The 13,146-nt window shown below is 41.7% G+C and overlaps 1 protein-coding gene across 3 annotated transcripts in view; it reads left to right on the forward strand.

The window, feature by feature from the left end:
- The window catches only part of ARAP2 (ArfGAP with RhoGAP domain, ankyrin repeat and PH domain 2), a 1,345,662-nt gene that overhangs the window by 991,020 nt on the left and 341,496 nt on the right, over window positions 1–13,146 (forward strand). For all 3 annotated transcript variants that reach the window (XM_085642300.1, XM_085642298.1, XM_085642299.1), the window contains exon 25: window positions 11,797–11,871. In XM_085642300.1, coding sequence (XP_085498426.1) covers window positions 11,797–11,871 — 75 coding nt within the window. The remainder of the gene's footprint in view (window positions 1–11,796; window positions 11,872–13,146) is intronic.

The raw sequence follows: 13,146 nt of genomic DNA on the forward strand, positions 1-13,146 counted from the left end.
ATAATTCTTCTAACAAAGTCCCTACAAGTCCCTACAAAATGTTTGGCTTCATTGTCTATTAGGGTCACCAGACGATAGTTTTCTGGGTTTCCTTTCTACCCCTTGGTAAATCGGAGGAATGATCAAACCATTCCATTCCATGAAGTGGGGATGCTTTCGCTACCAACGATGAAGTTAAACAGTAGGGACAATTGTTCCACCCAGTACATAGACATTTCCTTGTATATTGCTGGTGAGATCCCGTTCGGAACTGGATCCCCTTCTGCTCACCCTCAGAAATGTTCCTCTGGATGACCAGTGGGCTGATTAAAAGGTTAGTGTCCTTAAGATCATTCAGGCTATTGAGCAATGCAGCCTTGATGGACAGCCATCTGTTCCTTGGTGATTTATCATTTCTGGGACCTATGGAGCTAGAGGCTGCATTATGTTTATAATCTTCTTGGCAGTGCTTAACACCCTCTTTGTCCTCATCCACGGAGTGTGGCTGTGCCTCAGTTAGGAGTTGGAGCTTGGTGTTCCGTCTCCGAGATCATTGGACACTAGGATATCTGTCTTGGGATGGGCAGGGCCCTACAAAATGTTTCCAGATAAAAAGTGCACGCAGGTGCTTCTGAGATATTTATATTTTGACACTCTGGGTAGGGAGCTGTTAATGCCATTCACAGTCTGGCAAAAACGGGGTTATTTCTCTTAATGTCACACAGCACCTTTGCCAATCAGAGGGAATCATTTTGGATTATCAGAAATTCCCACTTCAAATTGTTTAGGTCTTTTTTGGCTTCTCTTAATTTCTTGCATAATTCTGAGTCACTCTGTCCCCTCCTTAATGCCCTCTGGAGTTGATTCACACGTCTTGTTGTTCCATTGATGATACAATCCAACTTTCAAACGTCTTGATGGGGACCCTTATGGCCAGGGCCCTTCCTTCAGGCAGGTACTAGTTTGAAGTACTGTCAAATTTAGCATTGAAGGGTTCCCAGCTGCTCAAGGGGCTTTGTTCCCCCGCTTTCACCAATTGCAATATTTGCTTAGAACCATGGACAAGGTGTGGTTAAGAAGTGGGCATGCAATTTAGTCCGCTTGTTATTGATTGTGTAAAATGATATAGCCCAGTCAGCCGGGGCCTTGTCTTCTCCAATGGCAATTGACAAAGCAAGCTCCTGAGGACGATGATCATTGTCTGTTCTCTCACTGAGTCTGTATAAAATGACATGCTGCAGTAGCGGGAGGCTTAGCAGAGTATATTCTATCAGGCATTCTCCTGTTTTTGAATAGTATGAGAGCCCTGGTGGTTTGTCTTGGGCAAAGCGTCCATTCAAAATGTGAAGGCCGAGGTGTTTTAGATTCCCTAGTAATAACTGGCCTCTGCTGTCTTTTTTTGTAAGTCACAGCATTCTTTCTTTCTGCAGTATGGCCCAATATTTGTTTTGTGCTTTCAAGCTCTCATATGGAATGGGGGAGCACAAGTATAACATGTTGAAGTCTCCAGATACTATAAATTCAATGTCGGCCTTTTAGACTCATGATCTTATCCGTCAGGCTTACTGAAAGTTATGACCTCCCTTTTTTGCTAGGGTGAATATAAACATACACAATTATAATAGTAGTAGAGGAGCCTTCGGATGGATTTTTGAGACCGTCTCCATAATTTGCAAACCATCCCTGTTGTCCCCAACTTCTTTTCATCTATTGCATTGAATGCTGATATGTAGATTGCAAGACCCCTCTTGCAGTGTCCATATTTGAGAGTTTGGTTACAGGGATGGAAAAGTTTATAAAACTCTCCAGTGGCAAAGGGTCCAGTGCCCACGTCTTCTGTAGGCGCACCACGTGGAAGGAGCATAAATAAAGCAAAGCCTGCACATCTTCCAACTTGCTGGCCAGGCCATTGATGTTCGAAGAGCATACTCAAGGTAATAAAGGGAAAACACAACAACAAGAAAATCCCACACCAAGTTAGAAAAATAGAGTAAACTTTAGCAATAAAATGAGACCAAACTGGCAAATATCCAATCAGTAGAACCGTAGATAAGCAGCACCTAAAAGCACAAATTGCCAATCACCGTCATCTGGTCATGCTAGAATGGGGGAATTCACATGTTCAAGCTGACTGTGTTGCACCACGATCTAGACATGGACCAGTTTAGTCCTTCCGAAAAACTTCAAGATTTCTTCTTTTCTTGCAGAGGAATGCACTCAGATACCAACACAAGGGCCAGAACCTCAGGAAGCACCTGTTTAGGATCAGGGGCTCACTCTAGCAGAGGCCAGCAGGGCTCAGGCAGGTCCAGTTGCAGGTCCAGCCAGGTCCGGTTGCAGGTCCAGCCAGGTCTGGTTGCAGGTCCAGACAGGTCTGGTTTCTGGTCCAGTCAGGTCTGGTTGCTGGTCCAGCCAGGTCTGGTTGCTGGTCCAGCCAGGTCTGGTTTCAGGTCCAGCCAGGTCTGGTTGCAGGTCCAGCCAGGTCTAGTTGCAGGTCCAGCCAGGTCTAGTTGCAGTTCCAGGCAGGTCTAGTTGCAGTTCCAGGCAGGTCTAGTTGCAGTTCCAGGCAGGACTAGTTGCAGCAACTCAAATGGGCCGTTGCAATGAGACCTCCAGAACATCTTATGCCCCTTTAGGTCAGATCCAGAGGTCAGTGAACTGACCCTTAGATTCACTCATGTTAGCCTTGGATGAAGGAAGAAGGTCCAGTTGTCCTTCTCACTGAGCAGGACAAGCTTCAAGCAGAAGGGCAGTCCTCTGGGGACCATGGCAGGCCTCAAACAGTAGGACAATCCTTTAGTAGCAGCAGGGCAGTCCTCTGAGGATCTAGGCAGGCCCAAAGCAGTCTTTTGGGAAAGAAGGCAGTCGTTCCTCTGTAATGTCTGCACGACCACAAGTGTACTGAAGAGATGGTCTGATGGGCCAATATTTATAGCTGGTGTCATCCTTTGAAGTTTGAGAAACGTCTGGGCTATTGCCCTATGTGGTTCTAGTAATTTTCTTACCTCCCCTGCCCAGGATCCAAGCTGCCTAGGGTGAAAAAATACTGGTGTCTAGTTCCTTTGTGAGTGTGCTGGAGGCAGCCCTATGAAATGTAAGTGGGGCAGGGCACAGCTTTCCCCCAACCATCCTTACAGGATAGCCCATACTACCAACCACTAGTCCCCCTTTACCTTACTGTCGGGGAGGAATACACAAAGGCCAAATGCCAACTATTCACAGACCCAGGACAAAGGCGGAAGGACAAGAAAATGCTAACTTTCTAAAAGTGCCTTTTTCAGAATTGTGACTTAAAAATCAGACTTTGCTATTTAAGAGGATTTTAAAAAGCAGTTATTTTGCGAATAAACATGACTTTTCCACCCGTTCCCAATCAAAAGTTAACAATTATTAACTGTAATGAGGTAACCCCATTTATTCTATGGAGAGGTAAGCCTCATAGTTGTGAAAAACAATTTTTCACTACTAGGACATGTAGAATATATGAAAATACATGTCCTACCAGTTATATGCAATGCACCCTGCCCTTTGGGCTGTTTAGGACATCCTTAGTGGTGATTTAAATTTATTAAAAAGAAAGGTTTAGGCATGGCAAAAAAGGTTTCTTTTGACAGGTTGGATTGGCAATTTAAAACTGCACATGGGCTGCAATGGCACCTGAGATATGTTTTAAAGGGCCACGTAAGTAGATTGCAGGCACTAGGTACCATTTAACTAGGGGCTTTTAAGTAAATTAAATGTGGCAATCAGCTAAGCCAATGTTACCATGTTGTAGGGAGAGAGCACAAGCACTTTAGCACTGGTTAGCAGTGCAGAGAGTCCCAATTTGAACAACAACACATTCATAAAACAGGATGTGTGCAGGCAAGTAGTTTGAGGATGACCCTACAGATAGGGTTCATAAAACCTTAGTTCTCTGTCTGACATAATACAAAGAAATGCACGAGTAAAAACAGCAGTGAGATTGTGATCACTTTTGAGTTAATTCTCATAATATCAATCACAATAGAGATACAACCAATATATTCTTGATTATTTAATTAAGGTACCCCTAGTCCTTTAAATAAAATCAAGGTAATCAGCAGTTTTCTTGGCATTATATTTTCACAGTAGTTGCACATTTTCTATTTTATTCTGATCTTGGGAGCCGTCATTTTGAAAGTTAAACATTATTCAGTCTAAAAAATGCATAATGTGTACTATTTAGCTCATAGATAAATTGTATGGAGTTAAATATGACACCATGGTGATCATAGATGTGCGCTGAGGCCTTTCTGTGATATTGGAAGAGACAGAGAGTGTGACTCTGTGGTCTGGAGGGCACACCATGCACACAATTCTTTCAAAGAGAGTGACTACAGCCATTTCACCCTGCTGTATAGGACTAACATTGGTGTTGTGAAGTGTTTAAAGTTTCTGTGAAGGTCTTTTTTACCCGTCACCTATTAAAGAGAGTGGCCTACTGGCCTCTTCTATGTTTTTTTAACTGTCTGCCAATCCCTTTAACTGGGACCTTCGATCATCCTTTTGCGGCATGAATGTTGCATGCATGAATTAATCTGTGTTGATGGAAGAAGTGCATGGAGTGTGGGTGGTATGTGAGCCTTACCCCACTGATTTCCATTTGTGATGGGAGAGTACAAGTATTACTTAGGTTCGAGGGTCAGAGAGCGAGAGCCCAGTCAGCCAATGAGAACTGGAGGATTATTTCAGGCAATTCAGCGATATCTGTAGTTTAAGAGAGGAGATATCTGGGTTGCTTTGAAGCTAGGGAGTTTTGCCTTGTCCATTCCTCGCCCTTTATTCTCTGAAAGGCTACCCTGAACAGGTTCACCAGTTGACCAAAATGAACATTTTTTGTACCATGTTCTTGGTTTTCTCAATTCAGGACACTCCCAGCTCAACCCCACTTTACCGTTCACGCTCTGCACAAAGATTATGCTGGACCAATCTATATGAAAATAACAAAAGTGTAGAACATCCTAGGACCGGTAACAGAAATGAACTGCTGAAATACACAAAGTCTGCAACTTGAATGTTATAATGAGGTAAAAATTTCCAGTCTATGTGCCATGATTTTTTTGTTTGCAACCAGGTTAGTCAACCCAGTTTGGAATCAAGAAACTCTTTAAGTTCCAGGGTTGGGGCATCATCTACAAACCTCTATTGCCATTGTCAGAATCAAAAACTTGTGAAAATATACTTAGAAATGCTCGGAAGAGATGCCTAGAGTCTAGTCAGAAGGAAACTTGACCAATTAGTTAGGTCGTTCACGTTGTTTAGTTGCAGAAGTGATGCACTGTTCCAGGAAAGTGAGATGATAAAGACGCTAAGGTAGACCTAACTGAAAAAGTGCGCTGTGTGCCAGTGTGAAACTTTTCCAACTCCACAATAGTTTATTACGGAAGTACCTGAGGACCCTCACCAATGCTTGTGAACTGTCTACCCCTAATTTCAGAAGGTATACAGGAGCTAAACGTGGGCAAGTTCCTTACCATCTCAGTACTGCAAAGCTGTGAGCTGCTGGAAGAAGGCACCCAAGTGTCATGAACCCAATATGCACTGTAACAAGAGGGGTGGCATGATCCCTTTCTGGGCTGTAGATGGCTCCGGGTACCACCACCTCCCCACGACAGACCCGCGCCATACATGACCCTGGGTTCTGTGCCTCCCTCCTGCTATTTCCAGGGATGCCCTCCCCGGGACATAGATGTTTGCCCTGACTTGGCAGGAGCTTTGACAGCTCCCACCAAGTCAGAACAAACACGAACTTGTGAGCTGTTACCCTACTCTGGCTTTCAGAGAGCCAAGTTTTAATCTGCTTCCCTGCCCGCTGCTGCACGGGCAGGGAAACAGACAAAAGGATTGCTGTCACTGACAGGGAGCTGCATGTTTACAAGTTACCTGACCGAGAGAGCAATACCTGCCCTGCAGGAGGATGGGAGCCCACTGGGACTGCGGGGCCTTTCTCAGTCCTTGGTAGCTGGCAACAAGCAGGCTGACTTAACTTGGGAGACAGGTGTGTAAAGCATTTAAAAACACCATTACATTAAAAAAGTAAGACACAACACAAAATAAAATTCTAACACCAATTTATAACAATAGGTTATATTTGTATGAACAAATGGACACCAAAATGACAAAAACCTAATGTAGGGAACCAGAGATATGTATTTTTAAAGAATAAACACTTTCTAGTGCTGCCCTAAACTCTCCTTCCCTCTTTGAAGACCAAGTTGGCTACTCCACCCCCATCCTGCCATTTGCTCTGCTGCCATAGTTCTTCTCCCACACAATGTTATTTTTTAGGTCGAGCATTCAAGACCTCTTGTATATACTTTAGTATATACTTATTATATAATTATATGTGTATGTACTATGAGGGCTCTGGAGATCAGCCCTAGGACTTGTCTGCTTCCGCGTAGGGATTTTTTTTTCTGTTCAACTGCCTCCGTTTAACTGTCTTGATAGAAAACGACCATCAGAGGTCAGTTAAATACCAGAATTGCTTTCTGCTGAGAGACTTTATTTTTATTTTTATAGCAACTGCCTCTATTAAATTTCTTGATAGAAAACGACCAGCAGAGGTCAGTAAAATACCTGAATCACTTTAGCATTCTCTAGATTCCAGTCCATAGAAATTGTCTTCCAGGAGCACCCGTAGACAATAATATTTTTTCCAAATCTTGTATTTTCAGTGATATGACCAGCGAAGGCCCTGATTTTATATTAAAAACAGGGCTTTGGACTATACCATTTTTCCGCTGAAAGGCAATATTTCTTTCCATGTGTTCCCATACCTGGAGTGTCACGCAGTTTGGTGCTTACTTTCACTCCATGTTAAAGAACAATAGATGTTTCAGCACCCAGACTAATGTGCTGTATAGCTAAATACATATACGGTCCCAAAGGCGAGACCGATTGCATTGCAAATGCTTGTTCTAGTCAGGCCGCTTCACACCTCTTCAAGACAGCTTGACTCTGCCTGGCAGAGGATGGCCAATCGGACAAGGGCTGTTGTAAGTCTGGATTTTGGCTTATCAGAAAAACAAGTTCTATAACTTCTTCTCCGTGATAATTATAATATATCCAACAGTGGGAAGCTGTTGGATTTAGTCTAACTATCATTGATACTTTGAAGTTGTTTTTAGTCCTTTCTTTCAATAGTTTTACCATAATAAAGTATTCCCATGTTAGCATAAGGAACCATTGAGCTACAATGGGGAAAACATATTTTTGTAATTTTTCCCTAGTCAGGGCATATAAAACATATTTTATAATCTCCCTGCTTATAGGTACAAAGCACATTACCCCTAGGGCACCTAGGGGAGGCCTCAGGGGTGACTTATATGTAGCAATAAGGTTTTTTGAGACTTTGTCAGTACCTTTAATTCCAAAGTCACATTTGCATATAATTTAAGTTTAAAAGCAGCCTGCAGGGCTCGCTTTTAATCTGACAGCAGGCACCACAGTGCACACTTGGCTGAATTCAATCTACTGGGCATCTAAACCTACCTGCCCTACAATATACTAATGACTTACCGGTAGGTTGTCATGCCAATTATAATTGCAACTATTTACCATATACCTTTTAAACAGAGCACGGGCTCTGGTTAGCAGAGCCCAGGGCACAATTAGAGACAGTAACCAGCAGTATCAGTCAGAGGAAAAGGGGGTGATCAGGGTAAAAAGGATGACTTTCTCACAGTGAGCCAACCAGTTCATGCAGAACATATGAAAGTTTAGTAGTATAATGCCTAGAAATTCTTCAAATGTAATCCAAAAAATGAGAATACTATCCTTTAACACATGAATAACTGTATGGTTACATTCTATATTCCAAGAAATGAACAATTGCTATGTAAAAGTAACTAGCCTGTTATAATAATTGTATGGGCCTGTTGACAAAAAACAAAAAAACATGAAGCATAAGAAAAATAATTTCCAAAAGTCAGAGTAAATGCAAAACAAATCAAGGTCGTTTATCAATTCATCAGCAGAGATATTTGTATACTTTAATCAGTGAACTACATTTGTTAAGAGACTATGGGCCATATGTAGGAAGCATACAAGTTACCACTTCTTAAATACCGAACTTTACCGATTCGGTATTTAAGAAGTGGTAACTCGTATGTAGGTAATCAATCGGTAAATATTACCGAATCGGAGAAATTCGGTAATTACCGATTCGGTATTTACCGATTCGGTAATGAGGCATACTTTCCCATTGATTGAATCAATGGGAAGGTATGCCTCATTACCGAATCGGTAAATACCGATTCGGTAATGGGGGGAGCACATTCAAGGGTGGCAGGGTGTCACATTGACACCCTGTTGCACCCCTGATTCCTGCATGTGTGCACATGTGGCGCACATACATGCCCTAAGGGCATGTATGTCTGCCACATGGCACTGTTAGTCCAGCAAAATATTGCTTTTTGCAATGAATTCGGTATTTAGCACCAAGATATATTTGGTGCTAAATACCGAATTAATTTCCCTACACATCACTCATTTGAGTGTCACCTACATCTCATTTCAGGATTCGGTATTTACCGAATCGGTAAAATTACCGATTCGGTAAATTACCGAATCCTGAAATGTTCCCCCTACATAGCAAAAGCCTAAATACCGGTCGGTAACGGTATATTTACCGAAAAACGGCCGTTACCGACCGGTATTAGGCTACCTACATATGGCCCTATATACCTTGAAGCCATAAATTCTCACTATTCATAGGGAGTGGTACAGGTGTTACGTAAGCTCCTTGCAGTCTATGATTAAAACCTACCACAACCCACCATCTCTTAAAATTAGCACTAATAGCATGTTTCCAATTTGCAATACTTGCTTTTTTTATTAAGCACTTAGCATGTTTAGCAATCGCATATGCAGGGTAATTCTATTTAAAGACATTTGATATTGTTATATAGAACAAATGTGTAAAATAAAAGCAGATTAAGAACAGAAAGAGAATTGTGTGCAGTAAGGTGGGATGGAAGGAGCATGGGGATAAAATATTTCGGGATCTGTGGTTGAAGAGGAGGGAAACAGAGGCTAGATAATATATAAACATTCATAGATTCTGGAAGTAACAGTACATCCCCTTTCTGGTGCATCCATGATCTAAGTAAAACAATTATCTTTCTGAACTGGTCAATTGTACTTTATAATTCCCACTGTTATACTCACCTTTGTGGGTGACTCTAAACATTCTCTTTATTTTTGAAAATGCTAATTTGGGCCAGTATTTGTTCTTTACTTTTCTTGCAGATTCCAGTAGGAACATTGCAGCACTTTTCTTTATGTGCAGCAACTAATGATATAGAAGTAGAAACCTAATGAATTGTTGTTACAACTGGCCTTTATTCCAGGGTCTCCCCAGACCTCTGCCAAACCCATTATTGTTGGCTTTAGGACTATGTGCAATTTACCAATTATAACCTGTGATAAAGTGCTTTTGCTCTTTCCTTCAATCATTATAAAACTGGCCTATACCTAATTGGTATATTTAATTTACTTGTAAGTCCCTCGTAAATGGTACTGCATGTACCCAGGGCCTGACCATTAAAGGCGACGAGTGGGCCTGTTGCAATCATTTTACTACCTGCTAAAGTAGCCTTTTAAAATATGTATCAGGCTTGCCACTACGTACTGTAGTGTAGTTTTAATCTGCGATTTTGACCTGACAAAATAAACCTTTTGTCAGACATAAAGCTTCCTTTTTAATACATAGATAATCGATAGGGTCTAAAGGCTCATAGAGGAGGATTCCTTGTATTGCATGAAGTAGGACATGTGGTATCACGTTTTCTATGTCCTGGCAGTGAAAAACCCCTAAAGTAAATTTTCACTACTGGAGGGCCTGTCTCTCTCATTGACTAACATGGAGTACCTTATTATATTTAAAATGTTATAACGCTTTAAGGATAATGTCGGGGTTTAAGTCATAATTCTGAAAATGCCATTTTTAGAAAGTGCATATTTTCTTGTCCTAACCATTTGTGCCTTCTGCTAGTAACCTGGGTCACATGACTGTGAACGGCCCTGCTGCTGGGTTTTGTGTATTCCTTCCAGACAGTGACAAAATAGGGGCTTAGCTGTAGACAGAATGTGTCATCCTACCAGGATGGCTGGGGACTCAGCTGTACCCAGCAACACTTACATTTCAAAGGGCTTTGCCTCCTGAACACAAAAAAGAACCTGTCACTAGTCTTTTTGTCACCCCAGACTTATTGAAGCCTTGACAGGGAAAGGGAAGAACGTTCTAGAACCTGATGTAGTGTTAGCATAGTGACTCCCCTCCCTTATTCAAAGTCTAGCACCACGTATAAATATTAAACCTTCAGAGCCACTATTCAGTACACTCCTGGACCTGTGAACATTACAGAAGAAGGACTGCCTTGTTCCCCAGAGGACAACCCTGCAGCCTTATGGCTGCCTTGTTTCCCAGAAGACTGTCCTGCTGCTCAACCCCTGCCTTGTTCTTCAAAGGACGATCTTGCTGCTTGAGACCTGCCTTGACCCACAGAGGGGTGTCCTGATGCTTGAGGTCTGTCCTGCTCTCTGAGAAGGAAGACTGGACCTGTTCCCTGCCTCCTAAGCTATTTGAGTGACTTCAAGAGTCAGTTGGCTTACCTCCTGTCTGAGCTACAGAGAGCCAATAAGCTCCAGAGGCCTCCCTGCAACTGCCTAGCTGGTCTGCTGCACTGAACCAGCCTGAACCTGCAAATGGACCTGTCTGAGCCCTGGTGGCTTCTGCTAGAGTGAGTTGTGAGCCCCAAGAGGTGCCTCCCCAGGTCCTAGACCCTAGGCTTGAGAGTGCACTCCTCTACGAGAAAGGAGAAATCCTCTGATTTTGGGTTCTTTATAAACGGAAACTGGCTTATTCGCGCCCAGACTGTGCCACCCGCAAAGATCACCGTTGCAGAGGTCCCTGGTGAACCCGACTCTTCATTCTTCAGTGATAGCTGGCAGATCTTGCTACAACCATGACAATCCGTTGTTACTGGTTATGCAAAGCTCCAGCAACGATCATCTGTGATGCCAAACTGCAGCTTTGTATTTCAGCGATGACCATCTGAGACCCCAGGCCAGCTCTTCGTTTTACCGCAATGACCACATGTGGTGCACTCGCTGCTTTTTGTGACCTCCTCCACTGCTAACGTAGCTCTTCGTGATGGACATTGAGAATATAACTTTTCCACTGTAACTAATCTGGTCTCTTTATCCAGCGGCCTGAACTTGTGACACTCCCCAGTATAGACCAGATTACCTCGAGTGGCGCTTTGTGCTTTTAGGCACTATACTGAAATAAAAGTTTGGAAATGCAATCTTTCCTGTTCGATTGATTGGATTTTTGTTGTTCTGGTATAATTTTATTTATTAAAATGTACTCTATTTTTTCAAATTGGGTTGTGATTTTTATTGTGTTGTGTTTACACTTTATTACTGATTGCATGCTGCATAAATACTTCATACATTGCCTCTAAGTTAAGCCTAACTGCTTTTGTACCAAGCTACTAAAGGGTTAAGCAAAGGTTAATTTAGTGACTTTTGTGTTTCACACTGACAAGGATTGTGGTTGATACGTGAGTGAGACTTCCACCTCTCTCAATCAATAACCCAATTTCTTATAGCTTTTAAGTGTTGACAGTAGGGCTCTTTTGCAACTGTTATATTACCTCTAATTTGCTTAGTGTAGAAAAAACCGGAATGGATACATTTCTGTGTGCATACTATTATTGCGCTTGTAAGTTTGATTACCACATGTTTGCTATAATGCATTTTTATTAAGGGTGGCTGTTTGTCTTCTAGATTTCTCTAGAGGAAGATGTATTGATTGACATTTATGTAGACAAGAAGGAGCCTGAATGTTGTGTTCTTGTAAAAGTAAGTAAAACCTGAAAAGGAAAGGTGAGTGCCTTTTGCCGATCATGTTGGGGGTGGATATCATTACTTTACACAACAACGTAAAAAAAAACACATCAAAAGACCTTCCTGAAACAGTTTGGTTGGCTCTTTGAAACCAGTTAAGATCCTCAGAATAGAGGTGGATGCATTACAGTACATCAGAATTAAATAGGATATTATACAGGGACGTTTTTAGAGATTGCTATGAAGATGTTGTACTTTTTGACAACCTAGGTAGTTTTTCTATTGACCTCAAAGTTCCCAGTAGCCGCTGCATTCTAAGTGACCTTTTACAATGACGAGAGTGTTACGTTACATAAAGGGGTTCATAGAATCAAAGTGGTTTGAGAGAGTTCAGAACTTCATCATCATAAATTTACGTATGAATGTAGCACGATTTGTGCTACTGTTATTCCACTTCCTGAAAATGTTGACTCACTGAATGATTGAGGAGAGAGAGGGGTACATCAAAAGTCTGCATTAACGCAGAAGTTAGGAAGTAAAATGAAGGATAGCAACAAAGCAGAGCCTATATAGGTAAAACGTATGTGCAGTGCATTGTTTCTAGATGGAAAGAAAAGACTGATAATTCACCAACTGTTCTGTTATGTGGGCTTTGGTAGTAAGGAATGCACTAAAACGCATGCCGAAGGACACACGAATAAAGTGGGATGAATATTTTTATCGAGAAAGCAGAATTGTTGCATCTTGTCAAACTGCAAGCAGTAGTTGTTGGCATTTTTTCGTGATTTTCAGTAAGTGATTTCTGATGCTGCACAGTGTTATAGGTTGAGTGGATACAGAGGAATAGTAAAATATGTATAGGCAAGGTGTTTCACGGAAACATAAAGTGAGGCCATAATTAATATATGCAAAAGATCTCTGTAAAACCTTCATGTTAGAAAAAGTCCTTATTTTTAAGAGAAGATTCACTCTGATGTTATTGATGCATCAACTAGTTGTGATCATGTTTACTGTTAAATCTTGCCATCGTTATAGACAGATCACATAATGCAATTTGTGTCTGACACATTTAAAATATGTCTGGATCTAACCAAGAAATCTACTTGTTGCAGGTCAGAGTAATGGCTTTGGGTAGTGCCTAAAAGTGTTTTAGGAAATCTTGAAGAATATGGTATTGTGCAATTCAATTATTTGTGGTAATGACAAAGTCCTCGACAACAGGTTTCTTTGTCCAAATTCTTCTCTTGTTGGGAGTCCATTCATATTTTATAAATTGCTGAAAGTGTTTTA

The sequence above is a fragment of the Triturus cristatus genome, chromosome 2_2 (genome assembly GCF_964204655.1).
Source record: "Triturus cristatus chromosome 2_2, aTriCri1.1, whole genome shotgun sequence".
Taxonomy (NCBI): Eukaryota; Metazoa; Chordata; class Amphibia; order Caudata; family Salamandridae; genus Triturus; species Triturus cristatus.